Source organism: Podarcis tiliguerta (assembly GCF_965153285.1).
Source record: "Podarcis tiliguerta genome assembly, chromosome: 5".
Classification (NCBI taxonomy): Eukaryota; Metazoa; Chordata; class Lepidosauria; order Squamata; family Lacertidae; genus Podarcis; species Podarcis tiliguerta.
The window spans coordinates 656,282-680,762 of record NC_139538.1 but is presented as its reverse complement, the minus strand read 5'-3'; the positions used below and the strand labels follow the sequence as shown (position 1 = coordinate 680,762).

General features: G+C 50.2%; 2 protein-coding genes across 10 annotated transcripts in view; one reads left to right on the top strand and one right to left on the bottom strand.

Moving 5' to 3' along the window:
* The window catches only part of LOC310678260 (putative cation-transporting ATPase 13A4), a 52,175-nt gene extending 42,651 nt beyond the window's left edge, over positions 1 to 9,524 (bottom strand). For both annotated transcript variants that reach the window (XM_083441947.1, XM_083441948.1), the window contains exons 1-3: positions 9,249 to 9,524; positions 1,873 to 2,046; positions 294 to 431 (exon numbers count right to left, since the gene is read on the bottom strand). In XM_083441947.1, coding sequence (XP_083298073.1) covers positions 294 to 431; positions 1,873 to 2,046; positions 9,249 to 9,311 — 375 coding nt within the window. In that variant the 5' untranslated portion in view covers positions 9,312 to 9,524. The remainder of the gene's footprint in view (positions 1 to 293; positions 432 to 1,872; positions 2,047 to 9,248) is intronic.
* Positions 9,525 to 13,014: 3,490 nt separating this feature from the next.
* The window catches only part of OPA1 (OPA1 mitochondrial dynamin like GTPase), a 59,809-nt gene continuing 48,342 nt past the window's right edge, over positions 13,015 to 24,481 (top strand). For 3 of the 8 annotated variants that reach the window (XM_083441974.1, XM_083441970.1, XM_083441971.1), the window contains exons 1-6: positions 13,087 to 13,205; positions 15,785 to 16,103; positions 18,365 to 18,461; positions 20,606 to 20,713; positions 21,418 to 21,471; positions 22,491 to 22,558. In XM_083441974.1, coding sequence (XP_083298100.1) covers positions 13,177 to 13,205; positions 15,785 to 16,103; positions 18,365 to 18,461; positions 20,606 to 20,713; positions 21,418 to 21,471; positions 22,491 to 22,558 — 675 coding nt within the window. In that variant the 5' untranslated portion in view covers positions 13,087 to 13,176. Of the gene's footprint in view, positions 13,206 to 15,784; positions 16,104 to 18,364; positions 18,462 to 20,605; positions 20,714 to 21,417; positions 21,472 to 22,490; positions 22,559 to 24,481 lie in introns of all 8 variants that reach the window. The other 5 variants (XM_083441976.1, XM_083441972.1, XM_083441973.1 and 2 more) reach the window with 4 other exon arrangements.

Below are 24,481 nucleotides of genomic sequence, written 5' to 3'. Positions count from 1 at the left end.
AAAGCGTCTAGGATGTCCATCAAGTCCACCAAAGACCTGGTTAGAGGCAAGGGGGCACCAGAGGTGTAAATGACCCTCAGACTTTGAGAAGCAGCTATCGCCAGATCAAGCTCATCAGCTTGTTGAATTAATTAAACTAAACCACGGGGGGGGAGTGTTATTGTTGTATCTGCTCTTTTATTGCATTGTGAAATTGCTTTGAGATGCTTCCCAGGAGGCGAAATCAAGGAGTCATAACTGGGGGCCCCGTGTGACGCCACCACCCAGCCCCCCGGTTCCGGGTTCCCCCTTACTTTCAACTCCGGCCTGGCGATGACTTTGTTCAGGAGAGAGCCTTCATCAGCAAGGAGGGGGTGCGCGGGGTCAAAGCGGCCGAGGGCGGCCACAGAGAGCCAAACCACCTTCTTCCGGGTGTAGACGCGAAATTCGTCCTGGAGAAAAGCGAGCAGAAGCCCAAATGAGGATGAGTCCTGGAACCACAGCGCAAGTAATGAGGAGGACCTGGGTGGATCAAAGAGGCAGGATCCTGCCCTGCCTTGCCACAGGCTCGCATCTAACCACTTACTGGGGTGAGACTGGCGCTTCTTGTGGAAAATCCACTTGAGGTTATTCCACTGGTCAGGCAAGTCAGATTTCCGCCTGACTTTACTCTCTACCCCTGTTGAGCAAGCTCCCTGGGCCCAGGTGCTTCCTGGGCCTCTTACGCACGAGACAGGTAAAGCACGTGAAAGAATCCTGCATTAAGAACCCTCTCCTCCCTTGACCAGACCCCACCGGGAGTCCTGTGTCCACTTCTGGACACCCCAATTTAAGAAAGATATGAACAAGCTGGAAGGTCTGCAGAGAAGGAGGACCAGGGCAATCAAGGGTCTGGAAGCTGAGCCTGATGAGGAACGGTTGAAGGAGCTGGAGAAGAGGAGACTGAGAGGACGTACAAGAGCCATCGTCAGACACCTGAAGGGCTGCCCCATGGAGGAGGGAACAAGTTTGTGTTCTCCTGCTCCGGAGGGTAGGACTCGAATCCATGGCTTTGAGTTATGAGATTCCAACTCAACATTCGGAAAAACCTTTCTGACAGTAAGAGCTGCTTGGCTGTGGAACGTCTTGCTTGGAGGTTGGGTGGCCATCGGTCAGGGATGCTACAGCTGACATCCTTGCATTGCCAGGGATTGGACTATCAGCGGTTCTCCACCTGTGGGTCCCCAGATGTTGTTGGACTACAACTCCCATCATCCCTGAGCTCTGGCCTTGCTAGCTAGGGGTGATGGGAGTTGTAGTTCAACAACATCTGGGGACCCACAGGTGGAGAAAGGCTGGACTAGATGAACCTGGGTGGTCCCTTCCAACTCTACAATTCTATGATTCGAAGGGTGCTGGGAACTGTAGCTCCGCAGTTCCCAGGATTAATTGAGGGGACCCGTGCACTTGAAATTTATGGTGCCTACGCAGCCTCTGAGGTCTGATTTAGCCATTAAAAATGGGGCTTGGATCCAAATAGTTCAAGAAGCCTTCATAACCAAGCAGTGGGGGCCGAGTTTGCAAAACACAGGATTGAGAATAGAGCGCCTAGAGCGCTGGTGGGTCATAGAGCCCCTGAAGGGGGGGGGGGATTATCTAGGAGGGTGCTGGAGATGAAAAATACAATGTTCCCGTTCTGAATTTTATGGTTTCATTATCTTCCTTAGAGGGTCGTGCCACCTGCTAACCTGAAGAATGCTTTTACGGGGTGGAATAGGGCAGTGTGCACTGGGGATGATTTATGGAACCAGGGGGACAGGGCCCCCACCCCAAAAAACTGAGAACCCCTGGCCAAGACCCTTGGGTTTCCCAACCTCCCACTACCAACATTTCCAGAACAAAATCTCCTCCTACTGTGGTGCAGAGCAGGACAACGTCGGCCTCTTCCAAGTCGCAGGGCACACAGTTTGCCCACACGTCCCACTCGGGCTTCCAGTAGAAGAGGAGGAGGAGGACTCCGCAGGACAGGACGTACCCAGCGAGGCACAAGGCCCTCCGGCAGACTTCGGTTTTGTAGCCAAACATCTCCTGCAGATGAAAGGGCATGGGCAGCATCGTAGGTCAAGAAACATCCTCTCCCCACCTTTCGTGAATCACCCCCTTTCCTAATCTCTGCCCACCCGAAACTCACCTGGCTGCATTGCGCTCTCTGCCTCTGAGATGCTAATCTAAGAACAGCCCACACCCTCTGTTATGTACTGAGTTGAATAGGATCCAAAAGGCAGCTGTCTGATTGGTCCTAGAACAATAGGATCCAGAATGCAGCAGTCTGATTGGTCCTAGAACAATAGGATCCAGAATGCAGCAGTCTGATTGGTCCACAGGAGCCACCCAATCCAGCTCCAGGTGGAAGTGAATCCGCAACCGGATAGGCCTACAGGAGAATCCCGGAATTAGCCAATCACGTGGGGCCCATTGTGTCAATAATGTATATAAAGCAGACATTTCGGGGGAACTTCCATTCCTCACTCCTCTGAGCTGAATAAAGAGCATGAAATCCACTCTCGACTCCGAGTCTATTTCACCAGCTTTCGTGAATCAGCCCCTTTCCTGAATCTCTGCCCACCCAAAACTCACTGGCTGCATTGCGCTCTCTGCCTCCGAGATGCTTATCTAAGAACAGCCCACACTCTCCGAGGCTGGAGCTTGCATTCCCCAGGTCTAGAGAGGCCATCTTCAAGAATATTGAGATGCACGGGGCAAAGGGATTAAAGGCAGAAGGTGTGCAGAGATGCCAGAGGCTGGGACGTTTTGCGGAAAGATGAGGAGCTTTGGGGATGGAATTTCCAATCCGATTTGGGATTCTGATAGCGGCTGCTATCTTTGTTTTGGGTGTTCAAAGCACCTCCGCCCCACACCTCCACCTACAAGCTCCTTGAATGAAAAGCCTACGGCATGCGCAGGCAAACTAAGGCCCGAGGGCTGGATCTGGCCCAATTGCCTTCTAAATCCGGCCCGCAGACAGTCCAGGAATCCACGTGTTTTTACACGAGTAGAATGTGCCCTTTTATTTCAAATGCATCTCTGGGTTATTTGTGGAGCATAGGAATTCCTTCATTTTTCTTCTTCCAAAATATACTCCGGGCCCCCGCAAGGTCCGAGGAACCGCAGACCGCTCCCCTGCTGAAAACGTTTGCTGACCCCTGGCCTAAGGAGAGATGGCAGGAAGCCTCAGTGTTTGTGATTCCTGGGGGCTGAACTAGATGACCCCCCTTGGGCCCCTTTCCAACTCTGCCATCCCATGATTCCATTTCACATTTGATTGACCAACCTGGACATTTTGGCCCTGGGTAGGTGCTTCCTGTCCCCTCCCAGGTTTATATGCAATTTGAAATTGTAACCAGCCCCACACCATAGGGATTCTGTAGGCTACACCTCCGGAAAATGACACGAGCTCCTCTCTGATTTCTGTTCATTGACCATGTCTGCATGTGAGTGATTTTATACACAACCTCACCATGTTTTCCTGGGCAGCCCTGACAATACTAAGAAGGGAACTTTGGAATTTAATGGGAAAGAGATAAGAGGAAGAGCGTCTGTCCGGCATGCAGAAGAATCCAGGTTCACTTCCTGATGGCTTCTCCAGGTAGAGCTGCACCCCCATTTCCCTAACTGATACGATACGATATCTTTATTGTCATTGTCCAATACAGAACAATGAAATTGAAAATCTACATAAAACATTCAAAAACCCCTAAAAACGCGAAACCCCATTTTAAAATACAATATACTATAGAGACTCCTTATGCTGTGTTTAGAACCAGAATGGCATTTGTGTAGAAACTGTTTCTCAGGCGGCTAGTCCTAGTCTTTATGACGCTATCAGTGGCGTAGCGTGGGTTGTCAGCACCCGGGGCAAGGCAAGTAATTTGCGCCCCCTAACCCGTGGATTTGCGCCCCCTAACCCCCAGATGTTGCGCCCGGTGCGGCCGGCCCCCCCTGCACCCCCCACGCTACGCCACTGGACGCTATACCTTGTTCCAGAAAGCAGAAGCTGGAAGAGATCATTTCTGGGGTGCGCACTGTCCTGCGCTATCTCTGCAGCTTTCTTATGGGACCTGGAAGCCTAGATTTGATCCAAGGTGGGAAGAGTGCACCCAATTATTCTCTCCGCAGTCTTGACAACCCTGGACAGCATTGTTTTTCCCTTGACCGTGCAGCTCCCAAACCACACACACAGACCATAAGTCAATACACTCTCCACAGTGCAATGGTAAAATGCCATCAACAGGTCCTTGGAGAGATTATTTTTCCAGAGGATTCTCAGAAAATATAACCTCTGCTGTGCTCTCTTCATCAGGTCTTTGCTGTTTTCTCCCCAGGTTAGGTAATCTCTCAACTCCATTCCCAGAAATCGAAACACTGAGACCTGTTCCACGCACTTCCACTCAATAATAAGTGCCTGAATATTCAATTTACATTTCCTAAAGTCCACAATGGTCTCTTTTGTTTTCTTTAAGTTAAGGAGTAATTTGTTTTTTCTGCACCACTCCCCCAACTGCTCAACTGAGTTGTAACTATTTGCATATGTCAATCACAATCCATCCTTTGTGCATTCCCCGGGTCAAATGAAAAATGCATGGAACCTGCATGAATCCGCTTCTTTGGGCAGGTGTCTTTCAGACCTCTTGGACCTGGAGGAGGTTGAGAGACCATCCTGCCCCAGAAGCAGCTTGGGACATGGAACAGAACAGCATAAGAGAAGCCTGCAGGATCAGGCCAGCGGCCCATCCTGGCCAGCATCCTGTTCTCACAGTGGCCGACCTGATGGCCCAATGGAAGAAGCACAAGAGCAGCCCTCTCTTTGGGCAGTTTCCAGCCACTGCCATTCAGAAGCATCCCTAACCCGCTCCTCCTCCATGAATCGGTCCAATCCTCTTTTAAAGTTATCCCAGCTGGTGGCCTCTCTCTGTGGAGGCACAGCAAAGCCCTCGTGGCAAGTAGCCTTCAACAGCCATAAATTTGCCTAATCCTCTTCTCTCTTCTCTTTGGTGATCCCTTGTAGCCGAGTAGGATTGCCTTCCATGAACACAGTTTTTAAAAGTGAGTCCATAAGTGACTGTGGAGGCCAATTCTGGATCCACACGTCCTTCCACAGTGGGGACATGGGTCTCCGGGTGGGAGTTGATCACGGTGTGGATTTGCCATGCGTGCCTTCCTCTTAGCACATTTCTCCCTTGCGTCCTGAGTTCGAGTGTCTTCAAAGCCCAGGATGCCTGTTATGTACTGAAGCTCTCACCCTGGGCCAGCAGGGGGATACTGTAGATAGTTTTCACTCAGGTCCACATATGCAAATAAGGAATTGAAAGTGACGTTCAGTGATTGGATAATTACAGAAAGTTGTTACTGTTGCGTTGTAGTGGAGCTCTATATAAGCAGGCTGGCTGAACCCTTCAGTTCAGTTCTGTTCTGGCCTGTGAATAAACAAGAGCTGTTTGAAGAATTGCTGTGTCGTCTGATATGTTCACCCACAACTTAAGAACACCTTTGGTAAAGGCTGTTCTCCAACTGGAGCGCTCGGAGGCCAGTGTTTCCCAATTGTCGGTGTTTATGCTACATTTTTAAAGATTTGCCTTGAGACAGTCTGTAAACCTCTTTTGTTCATAAGACACCCAGGCTGATGTCCATCACTGCTTCTAGTGGGAGGGAGTTCCAGAGTTTCACTATGTGTAGCACAAAGGAGCACTGTATCTGTCTCCACCACCACAAAACGTTGAGACGGGAACCACAGAAAAACTGCAAATCCAGGCTCAGTATCTGCTTATGACTTGGCAAGTGACGGAGTTTTTGAGAGGCAGAGGCCAATGCCAGCGTGAAGACGATACTCTGCATGGCAGATACTCCTTCTGCCCCTCCTTCCCCGCCTGCCACAATCCTGCCGCCCTCCAGCCGCAGCAGAGCAACACCCCGTCCTTAACTTGGCCCGCTCTCCGTCCGGCCGCAAAGATGATTAAAACGACCAAAAGGAAACAGTTGCGTAATCTGCGTCATTCCTTTGGCTCACAGCTTGTGGGCTAAGCACATGCCACAGATTGCTGAGTAATACCAAACCCAGAAAGAAACAACTACCCAAAAACCATAAACATTTTAAATCCAGTTTTTGCACGAAACTGTGCGGTAGATGGGTTGACAGAACGGCTGCCTGCTGCAGTTGCAGGACTTGCGGGTTCACCAGAGACCCTGATGGCAAGTCTTCAAGGAAAACCAACGTGGGAGTTTAGCCCACGAAATGAGCCACGTCTGAAACTGCAGCAGACACGGGGGGGGGGGGCAAAGTTTTAAAGGCCGAGGGCCGTATTGACTTCTGGTCAATCCTCGGGGGGCCGGCATGGCAAGAGCGGCAGTTCTCACAACAGACTTCCAAAAGAGTTTCCCGTCGGCTCTTCTGCACCACTTTAAAATCTCTCTTTTCATTATTAAATTCAGTTTATGCCACTACTGTCTTTAATTACAAAGCACCTAGAGTTTATCCACGCTCTTGGCATACCCTAAAATATGTCAGTCCCTGCCCACAATCTAACAGACATGACACAAGAGGAAAAAAGAATCAGGAGGGAAGGGGAAAACAGGCACCGGGAGTACTTCTCCACACAGCACATAGATAAACACATGGGAGATCCTGTATCTGACCCACCCAGAATTCAGGACTCTGCGTGGCACAGTGAGGAGCAGTAGTGGCATAAGGGTTGTCATGATGGCCTTGGCATTTGGGGGGCACTTGGAAATGATGGTGTGACCTCTGGCCCATCTTGGCCTGCCAGCCTCTCACCCAATGGGCCTGCGAGACTGTTTGGGGGCAAGCCATGCCCACCTGCCCCACACGGTGCCATGCAGATAAGGGCAGGGCTTGGCACTGCTTCTAGAGCACTGGCAGGACTGTCTGAAGCACATGCGGCGCCAGGGTGCAAAGATCCGCCTGGTCCCCCCCCCCCCAGGTTGCCCAGTCCCAGGTGCGTAGGAGGGCAGAGCTGGCCAGTCGCCTCACTGGCTCGGTCGCCCCCGAACTCGCAGCGCAGAGCCGCCCGCAGCAGAAGAGCCCACCGCGGAGCTCCGACGGACGGACAGGCTCTTCCCTGGACTCAGCTCTCGGGCCCCGGACTCTCAGCCTGGTGCCCCTGAGAGCCCAGCGCCCAGGTGCCCCGCACCCCTAGCACCTATGGGGAAGACGGCCCTGAGCAACTAGCTGGTCTTGGGGAGCTTCTGGGGCGCTGCAGAAAGCAGGAACCCAGCGCTAAGCAGGAAAGCGGGTCTCTGCCATTTTCTTCTGCCTGTGCCAAGTCAGCGGCCGAGCCCTGCTCCCTCTCCCTGCCCCCAAAGGGCACGGCGGGGCTGGCGTTTAATTGTCCGCCAGCATTTTGCAAGCAAAGCCTAGCGGCTCCCCCTCTCTCCCCTCTCTCTGTAGTCATGAAGCCCCCGCATGGGCAGATGGAAAGCAGAGGCAGGTGGAAACCAGGGGGGGGGGTCTCTTAAGCAGAGCTCCCACCACCACCAATCGCCCACTTTTCCATTTTGGGGGGGCCAGGAGCAGACTTTTTTGCCCTCCAAAGCCTTTTAAACTTTTGCAGTCTAGCCTTTGATCCTTTGATGGGAATCCGATGTTCCCCGTTGCTCTTCATCTTCCTTCCGCTTCCTTTTGCGGTCTGTTTTTCGCTGTTGTTGGAAACGCGACTTTCCCCCCCAAATCGGTGGAACCAGCTCAACAGGAGCAGCAAAAGCGGCAGCAGCAGCGTCCCTGCGGTTGCCAGAGATGAGGATGTGCTACTCACAACATTCCTTGATGTTACCGCTTCGGAGGAACAGCCGTCGGGGTGAATCCTGCTGGTTCAGTCACCTGCGGTGACTCACTCCGGAGTCAGTTCGGGACGAAAGGGTTAGAGCGCCTCTTTGCAAGCACAGCAGCCCTGCGGAGAATCGGGACCTCCGCTCCTGCGCCTTCCATTTTTCAAAACAGACTTTGTTTCTAAGGACGCTCTTAGCGTCAGGTCTAGCATAGTCCACGGAAACGCAAGGCTCGGGTGACCAGCCTCCTAGGAGAGGATGCAACCCTGAGGTTTGTACAGGAGAATTGTAGAGTTGCAAGGGACCCTCAGGGGCCATCTAGTCCAACCCCCAGCAATGCAGGAAACCTCCAACTGGAGCATCCATGACAGACAGCCACCCGTCTGATTTCAGTTTGGATTCCTGCCCGCAGGTAAATTTGCCCAGGACCGCAGCCATAATCCCTCTGGGCAACAATTATTGTGTTGAAAGAGATCTGGAGAAATTAACCCTTTGAAGGGACTGTTGCTGCTGCTGCTGCTGTGCAAGACAGGATCCGGCCAGGAATGGGCAGCAGGCGCTGTCTTGGGAGCTGCCCATGGGAAGCAGAGCAGAGCTAACGCAGGACTGCTGCTAAGTTAGAAACTTCGTATTCCCAGAAGGGTTTCCATTTGGTTCAGGAGCCTCCATGGGGAAAGTTTTAAGCCGAATGTCTTCCACATATTTAACATAATGTTCTGCGCCACCCCAATTTCTGGGCCGATAGATAATCCAGGGTTCAAGGCACTTTACCTGGGTTCAGTTTCCTTGGAACGAAAGACCCTGCGGTGCCTTTAGGATATCTGGGTTTATCTGCACACAGATACAACCTGAGCATAGGATGTAGTCCCGGCTTTGGGTCCAGTGCAGAGCAAGCGAGTCTCTGTCTCCAGCTCCGAGCTCTGCTCACTCACAACTCTCTGGATCTTATTCTCCTACCTAGCAGACAGGTGAGGGGGGTGGAGGCCCATCCCTTGGCCTGGAGGCCCCTCCTTCAGTCCTATATCTTGCAACCGGGCTCATTCTTTGGGGATGCTGGTGGGGACAGCCAGGAGGTCAGCTAAGGCCACTGCCTTACAAAGAAATTGGCCTGAATAATTCAGCAACTTCCTCTGAGAGTCCATCGCCTTCCTGCCCTGTCAAACGGCTCTCCCTGTCAGAAGGTTCTTGTTTAATCGCAATCTCCTTTCCTGTAACTTGAAGCCCTGGGTTCAAGTCCTACCCACCAGAGCAGAAGGAAACACTTATCAACAAAAGCAGCTGGCAAAAGACAGCTTTCCCCTTTCCATTTCCAAGCTCCCATTGGCTCCCTGCTCGCTTCTGTTAGAGGGGGACTCATAGAATGGCAGAGTTGGAAGGGACCCCAAAGGTCATCCAGCCCAGCCCGCTGCAACGCACCCAACCCGCTTGCACTTTTAGATTCTGGGACTCACCATTTCAGCCTCTTCTCCCTCATTGAGCAAAGCCTGGTGGTTCCCTCCATGTTTCCTCCCCATGGGAAGCTGTCTGCCTTGGTCTCCTGAGGCCTCCAAGTATTCCCCGGACTCTCCCCAGGGTCACTGTCGCTGCTGCAAGCCTTGCCAGGACACCAGGGATGGGTCACCCCTTATATGCCAAGGAAGCTTGCTGGGGACACACCTTCCTCCAGACAGACAGCTCCACCCCATGGCTCCAGGTAGGATCCACCTGGCCCTCCTCGCCCGTCCTGCTCTGGCGGGCAGACGGAGCCCGGCTGCATTCTTCTGCTGGGGGCAGGCCAAAAAAGGGGAGTGCTTCGCCAGGAAAGATTATGGGATTTCTCTGAGCCGGGCAGCGTGTTTGTCAGAAGCAGAAAAGCAGGTCTTGATTGATCGCCGTCTCTCTCTCTGTACAAATGAACTTTGCCACGTGCTGCCAAACTTTGGCAGGGCACAGCGACCGAAGGAGAGACCCAGCTCCTCAGAGGGGTGAAAGGAGACGTAAAAGGGAGCAGGAGAGGAAGAGAAGTTCGTGCGATGGTGCCTGGCACGGAGAAAGGGGACAGAGAAACCTTTTTCTCCATCTCGCCTAACGGTCGAGCTCAAGGGCAGCCCGAGAAGTCGAATGGTGGAAGATTCACTCCTTCGCACATGCAGAGTTAAACGGTGGAACTCCTTGCCACAGGAGGCAGGGCTGGTCACCAACTTGGATGGCTTTGTTTTTGTTTTAATAATATTTATTAGATAATTTATAATTATAAAAGAAAAGACAATAAAGGAAAACAATACATAGATTCAACTTGGATGGCTTTGAAAGAGGACGAGACAAATTCATGGAGGAGAGAGATGCCTGTGGCTCTGGACCCTGATGGCTCTGCTCTGCCTGCAGTCGGGACAGCGATGCTTCTGAATCCCATTACCTGGAATCCACAGGAGAGGAGAGTTGCTCTCGCACTCAGAGCCTGCTTGAGAACATAAGAAGAGCCTGCAGGATCAGGCCAAAGGAGCTGTGTTCCATCTAGCATCCACTCCTCAGACTGGCCAACCAGATGCCAGTTGTGGGAAACTCACAAGCAGGATCTGAGCACAAGAAAACACTGGTTTCCTATGATTGCAGCTCTTTTATCAAGGTTTCTTTACTTTCTTTGTTACAGGAATCAGGTGGTGATTATAAAGGTAAAGGGACCCCTGACCGTTAGGTCCAGTCGCGGACAACTCTGGGGTTGCGGCGCTCATCTCGCTTCATTGGCCGAGGGAGCCAGTGTACAGCTTCCGGGTCAGGTGGCCAGCAGGACGAAGCCGCTTCTGGCGAACCAGAGCAGCACATGGAAATGCCATTTACCTTCCCGCTGGAGCGGTACCTATTTATCTACTTGCACTTTGACGCGCTTTTGAACTGCTAGGTTGGCAGGAGCAGGGAGTGAGCAACGGGAGCTCACATTGTCACGGGGATTCGAACCGCCAACCTTCTGATCGGCAAGTCCTAGACTATGTGGTTTAGAGCACAGCACCACCCGCATCCCTATAGTGATTATACATATATATAAATATGTATACATGTGTGTGTGTGTGTGAATGATGGATTTATACAAGCCAGACCATACTATATGCTGAAGCCACTTCCCTTCTGTGTGCCGTGCTTCATAATTTGCATAAATCAATAGGGACAAATGTCAGGTTCTGCACTTAGGCAGGAAGAACCAGAAGCAGAAATAGAGTGGTACCTTGGGATGCGAACGGGATCCGTTCTGGAGCCCCGTTCACATCCCAAATGGAGCGTAAGACACGACAGTGCATCTGCGCGTGCACGTGTCACTGCTTCTGCGCATGATGTCATTTTGAATAAATAACGTGCTCCGTTACTTCCGGGTTGCCGCAGAGCACAACCCGAAAGCGCTCAACCTGAAGCACATTCAACCTGAGGTATGACTGTATAAGATGGGAGACACTTGGCTTACTAGCAGTACATGTGAAAAAGATTTAGGGGTCTTGGGGGACCCCAAGCTTCACATGAGTCCACAGTGTGATGCAGCAGCAAGGAAAGCTAATGCTCTTCTAGGCTGCATCAACCAAAGTCTAGTGTTCGGCAAAAATGTATAAAACAGGGTCAAACGTATGCTGGAAATGTAAAGAAAAAGAAGGTACTTTTTATCATATGTGGTGGGAATGTAGGGAAGTTAAAAAAATTGGGAATTGATATATAATGAATTGATAAAATATTTTTTTAAATGACATTTGTAAAGAAACCTGAAGCATTTTTGTTAGGGATTGTAGGACAAGACCTGCCAAAAAACAAAGAATCTACAGTATTTGTGTACGCTACAACAGTGGCAAGAGTCTTGTTAGCACAAGAATGGAAGAATGAGGAAATCCCAACGAAAGAACAGTGGCAAGAAAAATTGATGAGCTATGCGGATTTGGCAAAGTTGACATACAAACTGCGTAATAAGGACAACCGTGGCTTCAAGGAAGAGTGGGACCTTTTTACAAATTATCCAGAAAGACAACAAAACGATTTGGACTCCTTGGCAGGTTTTGAATAAACATCCACAAAGTTATCAGTTGAATATATGATAGCTAAGGCAACGATATGTACAATTTTGCAATATGCAGAGGATAATATGGGCAAAGAAACCAGGGAGGGGAGCTGAGGGAAGTCCTTGGCGGCGGGGGGGGGGGGGGATATGTTTGCTAAAATTGTTCAATTTTTTTTTAAAAAAAAAACCCCAAAAGTCTAGATCAACAGAAGACATAGTGTCCCACCATAATAATAATAATTTAAACAAAAACAATCTTATTAACAACAGCAGCAATAATAATTTATTATTTGTTGTTTAGTGGTTTAGTCGTGTCCGACTCTTTGTGACCCCCTGGACCAGAGCATGCCAGGCACTCCTGTCTTCCACTGCCTCCCACAGTTTGGCCAAACTCATGCTGGTAGCTTTGAGAACACTGTCCATCCATCTCGTCCTCTGTCTTCCCCTTCTCCTTGTGCCCTCCATCTTTCCCAACATCTTTTCCAGGGAGTTTTCTCTTCTCAGGAGGTGGCCAAAGTATTGGAGCCTCAGCTTCAGGATCTGTCCTTCCAGTGACCACTCAGGGCTGATTTCCTTCAGAATGGAGAGGTTTGATCTTCTTGCAGTCCATGGGACTCTCAAGAGTCTCCTCCAGCACCAGAATTCAAAAGCATCCATTCTTCGGCGATCAGCCTTCTTTATGGCCCAGCTCTCACTTCCATACATCACGACTGGGAAAACCAGAGCTTTACCTATATGGACCTTTGTTGGCAAGGTGATGTGTCTGTAAAAATAATAATAATAATAAATTTTATTTTTCTCCCGCCCTCCCCAGCCGAGTCTGGGCTCAGGTCAGCTAACAACAATAAAATAGTGCAACATTCTAAAACATTTCATTATAAAAATTAATTGAAATCAAATTGATGGCAACCATTAAGCTAAATTTATTATTTACTATTATTTATTAAATTATTATTATTATTATTACTACTACTACTATTACAATTATTACTATTTCCCCCTCTCTTCTGCCCGTTTCCTCCTCGCTCCCGAGGGCAGGACTCGAACTCGTGGCCTGCAAGGAGGAGGATCCCGCCTTTCTGGCGGCGAGAGGCACTGCCAGGGGAGGAGCATCCAGCACCACGTGATCCTTCCAGCCTCTCCCCCGGCCTTTCCGCCTTGCCCCCGCCCCTTCCGGTCCGCGGCGCCGCCTCTCTACACTTCGTGAGTCTATGTCCCGCGGCGAGGGGGCGGGGTTTCCGGGCGGCGCGGTGTCTCCCTCCAAGCGCTCCGCCCGCCTCTTCCGCTTCCGGGCGGCGGCGTGTTTTGGGCGTTGCACTGGGCGAGGGAGCCCCTTGGCGGGCCGAGCGAGAGGGCGAGACGCCGGGATGTGGAGGAGCAGCGCCCGCGCCGCCTGGTGAGAGGAAGGGGGCGGCCTCCCGGGCAGGGCTGCGGGGGGGGGGCGAGAGAGAGCCGGAGGCCTCAGGCCTCCCCTCTCCCCCCCGGCGACCTTGGGGGCCCCGACACCGGCCCGTCCCCGCCAGGCCTCCCTCGCGGGAGCTCCCCTCGCCTCTCCTTCCCGCCCCCTGAGGGGGCTGAATGCGCCCCCCTGGGCCTCCCGCAGCCCGGGGAGGGAAGCTTTCCATAGTGGAGGAATATGAATATTAAAATAGAAAATTTGGTGCTAGTGGGGAAACCCTGCCAGGTGGGCGGGGTAGAAATAATAAATTACTATTTAGGATGGGGATGGTGGAGAATCATGGACAAGAATCATGACTTTGTCATTTATACCCCGCCCGCCCCTCGGGCCGCATGCACTTCCTATATCAGGCAGAGGCAAACTCCGGCCCTCCAGATGTTTGGGACCATAGCTGTCAACTTACAGATTTGAAAATAAGGGCCCAGCAGCCTCGAAAATAAGGGATCAGCAGCCAAAATAAGGGATTTTGGCTTAGTTTATACGTAAATCCACCACTGATGGAGCCAGGCTGCTTTTGCTGCCACTGACTGGGTTTTGCAGGGGGTTGAACCAGGTGATCCTAAGGGTCTACAACTCCCACCAAAGGAGAGGGGCAGACAAAACTGATGAACGACGTCAAGATGGCAAAGCTTACAGGCAGAATGAGAAACCAGGAAGAGGACCTCTTTAATAAAGAATGGGGAAAGGTTATAATTTAGTTGAAAAGCTATTGTCAAGAGTTACATACATTGGTAGGATTGACAGAAAACTTGTAGTAAAAATTGGAACTATGGATGGACAAATGATCTATAAAAAAAGAGTTAGGAAAGGGATGCAGAGGGGGAAATCACTACATTAAGATGCTGCACTGGTTGGAGGGGATGCTAAGCAGCATGTCGGGGCTGCCGTCGTCCTGGCGCGAGCAGTTCCATCGGCCTTCCCCACCCGAGAGGGAGGGGGGAGGGAGAGAGACTCACGCCCACACCACCCGCGAGCCCAGCATGAGGTGGTTGCAGCGCAGCAGCGGCCACTGAAGGGCTGCCCTTCTGCATCCCTCCCCATCCCCTCCTCTTCCTCCTCCCTCAGGCTGCCTCCTCAGCCGCCGCTGCCGCCTCCAGCTTCCGCTGGCAGCGCGGCGGAAGTCTCACAAGAGAGGGGCTGCCTGCCCACCCGCTGCCGCCCGTCTCCTCATGACACACCCCTGAGGGGGGAAAGGGAGAGATGGAGACGCGGTAGCTCATGCACGCTCTCTCTCTCGCGGCGGAGGACACCAAGCCGCTGCTTCCCTCCCAAGCCGGGCGAGCATGAAACCCGGGAAATTTAAGGGACATCATCAATAAGGGACAGCAGCGGGACACGACGTTGGGATAAGGGAGTTTCCCACCAAATAAGGGATGGTTGACAGCTATGTTTGGGACTACAATTCCCATCATCCCTGACCACTGGACCTGTAAGCTAGGGATGATGGGAATCGTAGTCCCAAACATCCGGAGGGCCGGAGTTTGCCTGTGCCTGTCCTATATGAAGGCAGGGTGTTTTTTGCTGCTGTTCTTACGTTATGCATTTTGTGCTTTGACGGTGGAAACCTCCCTGTGGTCTTTGGACGAAGGGCAGCATGTAAATTTAACAAATGACCACGATAGAGCCATAGAATCGAGGAGTTGGAAGGGGCCCCGGGGGTTCCTCCCAGCCACAACAGCGGATGCCTTCTGTCTATGTAATAATAATAAGTAATAATAATAATTTATTATTCCCAGCCTTGGAGCGCCTGCTTTCCTTGCACCTCTGCAGCAAGGAAGCAGCTGGTCCCAAGTTGCAGTGACATCTACTTTATTTAGCCAATGCACGATTGAAAAGAATTTTCTGTGTTTCGGTGGCCATTGAATTGGGAGTTTTATAAAGACTTTAATCTCTCTGTGATGTTCCTGTAACAGCAAAAGCACGTGGCTGTGTTTTCCTCATGTCCGGCCAGCTACATGAGGGCCACGTAGCGACTTACCTCATTACTTACTGCTTAGGACCTAACAATTGGACTGCCGTGTTATAATGTAGGTTTCAGTATTGGTTAGGTACTGTACCTTAACCATGATGTACGTAGATGATAACATAGGATGGCCACTTGTGTGCTTCTCCATACTCGTAGGTTGCTGATCCCAGGATTTCACAGAGACTTGGGTGAGGACTCTGAAACCTGTGATCTGTGCTCATGTGAAGGATGCTGAGGAGACCCTCAGCAGAGAGAGCAATTTCCACAATCCCACGTAGTTCTTTGTTGGTGCAGCAAGCCTTACCCTTTGCTCCGTTCCCAATACTCCCCCCCCCCCCCCGCCTTGCAACCGGCTACTGAAAATCTTGTGCTACCTTTGGGGAGTCGGCAGCTGGTGGTTCAGGGACCAGCTGGGGGGGGGGTGCTCAGAAGAATGGGATGCTGGTGTGCAGGGTCTGCTTTGAGTAGTTCTGCGGGTGGGAGATTAGAATCTTGATTAAGGCTGGAACAGCGTTGCACGTGCAAATAAGTTTTTTGTCTTCTCCTTCAGCGTTGTCTGTCAACACCTAGCAAATGGGACCTATGGAGTCAGAGGGAAGTTGCCGCTGCAGAAACTGCATCTCGTTTCCCGGAGTATTCATCATTCCCGCCATCCTCTTTCCAGATTTCAAAGGCTGCCTTTACGGATCTCAGCGCAGCCATTCTCTGCTCTTAATCACCTTCCCTTGCGCAGCAGCAAACTCCTCCTTGTAAAGCATGGATCCCAGCCCCACAGGACCTTTTGGCTAGCCAGAGTGGCTTCCAGGCTTCTAAAGCTTCGCTATCTCGTCTTAGGATCTGCTGTGGGTGGTGGCTACACAGCCAAAAAGGTACTTAGCTCTGGAGTAGTGACTGGTCTGTGCCATCCGTACGGTGTGTTGGCACAGTGACTCTAGACTCATTGTCTGAAGAACTAAAGGTTTGGGGATGGACAGTACACAGTTGTTGATCTAAGGCAAGGAAGGTGCTTCATAGAAAGTAAGATCAGCTACCTTAGTGACAGACTCTGGCAGGATTTTTTAAAGTGCCTTCAGGGAGTGCCTTTTTCACTGGTGCAGTTGAGCGGTTCGGCTCAGTTGCTGACAGCTGTGCAAGAACCCTTGGACTGCCAAGGGAAGTTGCCTGTGGTTGAGTAACAGTGGAACCCTTGGCCAGGTTGGAGGCCCTGGCCAGCCAAGATTGGCCCTGATCTAGGAAGTGGGTTCTCATCTTGCAAAGAAAGACTTATGCAAATGGTGCAAAAGGACAATGAAAGAGTTACCAAATTCCTAGCTGATATTCCTTCAGATCCAGGAGTGGAGTTGGGTTGCTTTTCAGTGTGGGAAAGGCCCAGCCTTTGCTCCAACCCTCATCAAATTTATGCCAGCCCCTTCCTTTTCCTGCGGGCTCTCCTTGCTCCAGGCCTCTGGACCAGTGTTTCCCAAACTTGGGTCGCCTGCTGTTTTTTGGACTGCAACTCCCATCATCCCTAGCTAGCAGGAGCAGTGGTCAGGGATGTATGGAATTGTAGTTCAAAAACAGCTGGAGGGTTTAGGAAACACTGCTCTCAACCATCTTCACGTTTCACCTGGGGTGAAGTGAAAGATCGCTTTTCAAGATGGAGCTAGGTTTCTCTAGGATGGTGCTCTCTACGTTTCTTCTTCCCTAGTGATGGTGCCATGAACTGATGACAGGAGAGGGTACCCTTCCTTCCCTTTCTTGCATGTGAAGCATCGGTAGAAGCGGAGAAGTCCTCTGGAGTCTGGCTGCTACTTTCTGAATGGGGGAGTCCCCTTGCCTCTTGCTCCAAGCTGTAGTGGCATCTCCTACTTTGAGGTGTGCTGCAAGAAGCAACTTGGTTTTGATGGTAGTGGAATCATGAGAGATGTGCAGAGGTTGAAGTTGGGAAGGAGAAAGTTTTATATTCCCTCTCCCAATTATACTCCCTGAAACAGGCAAAGCTCAGGATTAAAGCAACTGGATAAGCCGATTATGGTTCTTATCACCAGGTGGTTATTGTGGCTGATGAGATGATTTGCAAATTACAGGAGGGCAAAGATCTTTCGAGGGCTATGAGCTGTCCTATTCTACCTGTGCGTCTGCCTCACTGTGCCGCCAGGGCTCTTTCACCTATGAATTCTAGCTGTCTGTATTATGTTTCTTCTGCAACACAGCTCACAGTTACTCACAGCAGTACCAAAGCACTGGAAATCTAGCATTTCTGTCAGCAAAACAATATGGTTGCATTATGCACATTAACTTATCAGTAAAGCAAACACACTTCAATCTACAATTATTATGCAGTTCAAACACACAGTAATTTGCAAAGTAGTTTATTGGGGAGTGCTGCTGAGCAGACAGAACCCCTCTGGGAAGGAGATTCCTCACCAGGGGCAAAAAGGCACAGCTTGGTTTGACTGGTTTTCTTCTCAGCGGCACAAGGAGCAGATGGGTGTCTGCCCAAAGGCTGGCAACCTCTAGGCAGCTGCTGCTTTTGTTTCAACCACGGGAAAGGCAGGGCCATCCGGGTGGTCTTACTCAGCCTTGGGTGAGGAGGAGAAGCCCTGATCATATGGAGCTCAGTGATAAGCCAGTCAACGAAACAGAGGTGGACCCTGCGAGGTCACAGCGCCCTCCTGGGGCTCTTCTTTGGCCCTTGTCCTGATCAAAGGGATCTCCTGCCCATTTTGCATGTGAAGTTCCCCAACTCAAAAGGCAACTTGAAAAAGGACCTGGTGCTGATGAATTACTTTTTAAAAACATAAATGCAACCCATTGATTTGGGTATATATGACAAGACTGGGCATTCTGACTAAACATTAGGAAGAGAGTGGAATGGACTCTCTTGGAAGGTGGTGGAGTCGCCTTCTTTGGAGGTTTTCAAGCAGAGGTTGGGTGGCCATCTGTCAGGGATGCTTCAGTTGAGATTCCTGCATTGCAGGGGGTTGAACTAGATAACCGCAAGGGTCCCATCTAGTCCATCTAATCCTGTTATGAAGTCAGAAGGCTGGAGGAAGGAATAGTCTTGTACACAGCAGACTTGCAATTTTGTTCTAGGCATCGTAGTCGCTAATGCAAATGTTTGTTGATGTCTTTCTCACTTCTAATTTAGACATATGACCAATGGAAGGAGATGGTGCCTGATCTCACCGAGTACAAGTGGATTATTCCTGACTTCATATGGGAACTTGATGAATACGTCGACCTCGGTTGGTGCCGGCTTTTCATTTTCCCTCTAATGCCAAGTTGTTGCGGAACTTTGATAATCATTTATACAGAGGGACAGGCATCATTCCTTTCTTCTGGGGATTAAAAAAAATACATTTCAGAAATCAAAACGTTTTTATTGCATAATATTCCCTGCTATTATTTATTTTACTCTCTCCAAATCTCTGTGTGGCTCATACTAAAGGATATACTCCAGCAGTAAAACAATGAACTCCCATCCATTTAAAAAAAATATTGTTTTGTGTACCAGTTTGAGGAGGTTTTTAACAATCAAGCAGTGTATTGTTAAATACTACAAAAGCACAGATGGCTTTTCAAGAGTGCAGTTGAGGGTGGGGAGAGGCCATAACAAAAGCAGATTGAGATGCCAGATGACCGTTTGGTTTGGAGCCTTGGCCTGGCATGGGAGGTGGGCTCCTTCTTGCTGGGCTGGGAGTAGCATTATTGTCTTAAGGCAAATCTTTAAAAATGTAGTACAGTGGTGCCTCGCAAGATGAAAAGAATCTGTTCCGTGAGTCTCTTCGTCTAGCGGTTTTTTCGTCTTGCGAAGCAAGCCCATTAGCGGATTAGCGCTATTAGCGGTTTAGCGGCTATTAGCGGCTATTAAAGGCTTAAGGGATTAGCGGATTAGCTGCTAAAAGGCTATTAGCAGCTTAGTGCCTTAGAAAAAGGGGGTGGGGAGCGGGAAAAAAACCCCAGGAATCGCAAGACATTTTCGTCTTGCGAAGCAAGCCCATAGAGAAATTCGTCCTGCGAAGCACCTCCAAAACGGAAAACCCTTTCGTCTAGCGGGTTTTCCGTCTTGCGAGGCATTCGTCTTGCGGGGCACCACTGTATAAACACTAACAATTGGGAAACACTTGCCTGCGAGTGCTCCAATTAGAGAACAGCCTTTACCAAAGGTGTCATGGGCTTTGAAGACACTCGAACTCAGGACACAAGGGAGAAATGTGCTAAGAGGAAGGTACACTTGGCAAACCCTCACGGTGATCAACTCCCACCCAGAAACCAATGTCCCCACTGTGGAAGGACGTGTGGATCCAGAACTGGCCTCCACAGTCACTTATGGACTCACTGTTAAAACCGTGTTTATGGGAGACAATCTGACTCGGCTACGAGGGATCGCCGAAGAAGAAGAAGAAGAAGAAGAAGAAGAAGAAGAAAACAACATTGCTATAAATGCTTCCTAGACTCTGGTATCAGAGTCATGGAGTCAGCCTTTGCCAACAGGGCTGGACCTGCCTTAACTGCAGCACAGAACTGGTTCCCTTAAAATGTTTGCAGTGCTGGCCCAGGAGAATTTATACTGAGACTTCCTCCTCCTCTTCCTGATGGCTCGTTGCTTTCAGCCAGCTTCCTTCTGGTCTCCCCAGGATCTTGCTGCCCTCCTGCTCTGAAGCAGTTTGCCAGGAAAACAGAGTTTCCCCAGAAGTTAACACCTCGCTCCCAGGATTCTGGGGTTTCAGCCTACTGTGTCACTGATAGGCATGTTTTCTGTTTTGTGCGAGAAGTACAAGGAACTGGAGTTTCTGATTCACTGCCACCTGCTTAGAAACATGGCCATCCTTGCTGGTTCAGGGGCCAGACTAAGTCTGTAACTCCTTCAGGAACAAGATAATTCTTCCAGCTCTGTTGGCACAATTCTTACATTTGGGTCCCAGGAGGTCTGGGTTCAACGGTGTGGCACCTCTGAAGCCAACACCATCTCTCAGCTGCAGTTTCTCATTCATAAAACGAGTTGCACAGGATACGTTTAAAATAGTGAGGTGCTTGCATCTGAATTGTTATGTCTCAAAGCTGACTGGGCCCCATTAAATGTTGATAGGATTCTGACTTCTGTATGTGTTCAGAGGACTTCCTGTGTCTCGGGAATGTATGGTGTATCATTTATGAAACACATTTAGAAATCCTCTGCAGTAGAGCTTGCTAAAGAATATAAATAGCCATTAAGAAATTCTGAACTGTCCAGGTTAAAGCTTGTAATAATTTAATAATAATAATTTATATTTATACCCTGCCCATCTGGCCGGGTTTCCCCAGCCACTCCCCAGGTAGGGAGATGACAGTCTGTTCTTTTTACCTAAAACAACCCCAAGGGGGCTAACTTTCCCTTTGCTTTTCCTAGAAAAACTTACAAAAGCTCTTCCTGATTCGGAAGACCTCGCTAAGCTGCTGCCTGATTTTGACAAGATTGGAGAGAGCCTCAGATCACTGTCGGGTTTCCTCACACCTGGTAAGGGAATTTTTCATCTGGCTGAGTTATACAAACCTGCCCTAGTGACGTAAACAGTGTTGGGCTGAATGTTTGCTTCGCAGTGCCCAGTCCCCCCGCCGGGCAGTTTGGGCATTTATGCAGACGTGAGCATCTGAACGTATTGCCATGCATGGGCAAAGGGCTCCTCTGGCTTAGTGGTGGCTGCTGGACATTTTCAGGGCCCTGCAGTCCTCCCTGCTTCCTCCCAGATTATCACATCTGAAGCAGCCGTTTCCATTGTACTGAGCCTTTGCTAATGCATAAGAGGGCCCTGCCTCTGTCACCAACGCCTTCTGGGTTTAGGGACTTGGAGGTTTCTGCCATTGTGGGGCTACAACTTGCCAGGAAGCGGGCAGCGGCCTCTCTCTGTCTCCTTTCAGCAGTATTTGCCCTCCCAGGGAGTGGGATGAATGTCAGGGACGTACTTGGAAACTAATGACAAGTAGATGAGATCCTCCTATGTGCTTTCAGATTTTTTTAGAAAAAAGTCTATGGTAATTTTCACTTCATTGTGAATCATTCTCAACCCACCTGCCTGTATCCGTTGGCCTGCCATGTTTGGTAAGTTTGCCATTCTGTCTGTCTGGCCCTCACGGTGTCTGAGACGGAAACGTCTCACATTTGCTTTGCCATTTGTTTGTATTTATAATTTTTATTTCCCCTTTTTTGCTGGTTTTCCACAGGTTACAATTTGATTAGTGAAGTCATAGGAGCTTCTGATCTACTTCTGTTATTAGGTGTGTAAAAAGCACATTTTTTACCTGCCCCTTAACATTCCTCCCCATCTAAAAAAATGCTAAATGCAATGCAAAGGGGGGGAAACCTGGCAAGTGTAGAAGGGCGTTTCGTCAGTTACAACGGGATACTTTTAAGTTTTATGATTTGAGAATGCCGTGAAGCTGGTCTGCTACGTAAGATGGCTGGTTCTCATAGAAGTTCTGTTTTTCAACTTGTGCAAACAGCGTTCTTGAGGGAGAGCAGAAGATCAGTGCTTCATGTGCATCCTTCATTTTAAAACTTTCAGTTGTTTGCATAAAGGAAAACCTTTTGCTGCACCCATTGACAGACTGGCAGTCCCTTCCCCGGCCACAGTTAGGGGTATGTCTGACACACTCACTCCCACCCACCCGCCTGCCTGCCTGAATGTTGAGCACGTCACACTAGCCTTGGCAGTGAATTCCTGCTCCATCAGCAGAGATACTTCCTGGGAACATAGCTGAGGGTGACTGCAGTGACCTCTGTGTTCCCTCTGTTGTGCTGCATATTCACTACCCCCAGCAAACAAGCAAGCCTTGCTTTAGATCATGTGCAGGCAACCTAAGGCCCAGGGGCCGGATGCGGCCCAGTCACCTTCTAAACCCGGCCCGCGGATGGTCCAGGAATCAGCGTGTTTCTACATGAGTAGAATGTGTCCTTTTATTTAAAATGCATTTCTGGGTTATTTGTAGGGCCTGCCTGGTGTTTTTATATGAGTAGAATGTGTGCTTTGATTTAAAATGCATCTCTGGGTTCTTTGTGGGGCATAGGAATTCGTTCATTCCCCCCCCCCCCTCCAAAAAATATAGTCCAGCCCCCCACAAGGTCTGAGGGACAGTGGACCAGCCCCCTGCTGAAAAAGGTTGCTGTCCCCTGCTTTAGATCTCTCCATATGTGGGGGGCAGATTCTTGTGCACCAGGGAGAGGAAGAGCAGACTTGCATGAAGAGCCTTTGTTCTTTTTGTGCCACGTGACGCGAGTCCTTCCTCCTCCTTCCCAGGTTCTCCCGGGGACACGGCTTTCCGAGCTACGGAACAGGGAAGCGAAGCTGAGAAGCAATACAAGAAGGTAAGCTTGGAAGGGGAACTGCTCACCTGTGTGGCAAACAAGCGTCAGGAAATTGCAGGCCAGGGGGAGGAATTGTGTAGCTGGGCTGCAGCTCCTGTCTCCACCCCGACACCGTTGGCCGTGCGGCCGCTGACCCTGACGGAAGTCAAAGTCCAGCAGCTTCTGCAGGGCAAGTCAAGTCAGAAATCCGTGGGACGCGTCTGCTTTGAAAACTCGGGCCTGGGCGTGCTTGGTGTATGGAGCAATTTCCAACCGTCAGTGTTTAAACCAAGACTTCCCACATTGTCCGAAGGAGCCTCCCGGAGTTAAGAGAAATACTGCTTTAAATTTCTAGCTGGTCATGTGCAGCCCAACCTGCATCGACTTGTGTGTCTCATTTTCTAACACGCTCCATTCTCAGGTGCATAGCCATCTTTTAGAAACACAGCAATAAAACTGGCAAGGTGAAATGCCCAACTAAAATACTAAGCATTGTGGATGCACCAGAATTAATCCCCGCCTGCTTTACCCATGTTAATAAATGCTGGCCAATTCAGTGCAGATCTTTCAGCACTCGTGGAAATGCTCAAGCTCAGGCAAGCTTCCAAAGGGAGGGATCTCTGCTGCCTTTGCTGTTTGGCCTTGACGCCTAGGTGGAGTCACAGGGGTGGCCTTGCTGGTCAGTCGTCCTTGTCCCAGTGGCATGGAGTGAAAGAGGCAGCCTCAAGGATATGGAAGACTCAAGCAGTTTCAGCATTTACAGGTTACAGCAGCAACTTGAGCCACGATACAGGCATACGATGAGGCCTGCTAGATCAGACCAAAGGCTCATCCAGTCCAGATTTCTTGCAGCGGCCAACCAGATGCTTATGGGAAGCCTGCAAGCAAAACATTAGTGCAGTAGCCCTCTCGTAATTGAGGCTCCCAGGCAGTAACTGTGTGGTTTAGGTTAGGCTGGGGGGCTGGGACTGGCCCAAGGTCACCCAGTGAACTTCATGGCTGAGTGGGGATTTGAGCCACCCTGGTCTCCCAGGTCCTGATCCAGCACTCTAACCACTGCACCCCGTGGGCTAGATCCTGGGGAGGTGAGCGTGGCTGTTTCCACTCTTCATCAAGGCCTGTTAATGTGGAGTAGCCTGTTTGTTTCCGCATCATCCTCCCTTGTCAAATTAACAAATAGCCCAAATACCTTTTATTTAGTTCTGGGCTTGGGGGTTGCCTTGGCTACCCTTTCCCCCACAGTGTCTTAGCACTGAACTGTCGGGGCAAGAGGAACTCTGTCGGAAAAGCAGGCGCAACGTGACTCAAATGTGTGTCCTGTTATGTAATACTTTTGGAAGGCAATAGAAGCCAGCCCATCCGCAGGCAGGCAGGCACACACGGAACCTGCACACTCCTCCTTACAGGCTGCCTCTGCTGATATTCTGTGCGCCTGTGAGGAAGAGCAGGCCTGCTTTTGCTGATGAGACTTGGTTGCTGTGATGTTGGATTTTTAGTTGCTATCCATTCATTCATGGGCAGATGTATATTGGTCTTTTTATCTGGATTTTGTTTAGTTTTTGTAAGCTACTCTGAAGACCTTTTTAATGAAAATATATCTATAAATTTTCCTTACATGTGATCTTAAAACGGCCACACCTCAAGGGGATGGGTTACACAAGCAACGTTAGTCAGTCGGAAAGGCTGCTTAGAAGAATTTGCTCTGGCACAGCAGTCCACCAGAGAGTCAGATTTTCCATAAATTCAAGTGATGTGTCCGAGTGGCAGTTCCAGGCAGAGGAGAGAGAGCAAAAATCCCTCTTCAGTTTCTACAGTCTCTTATGAAACAAGGTTGCCTGCACAGATCCATGTGCAGGAAGAGCCTTGCAGCTGCTGGATTAGGCCAGAGGGGGCCCATCCAGTCCACCCTCCTGTTCTCATAGTGGCCAGCCAGGTGCCCAGGGC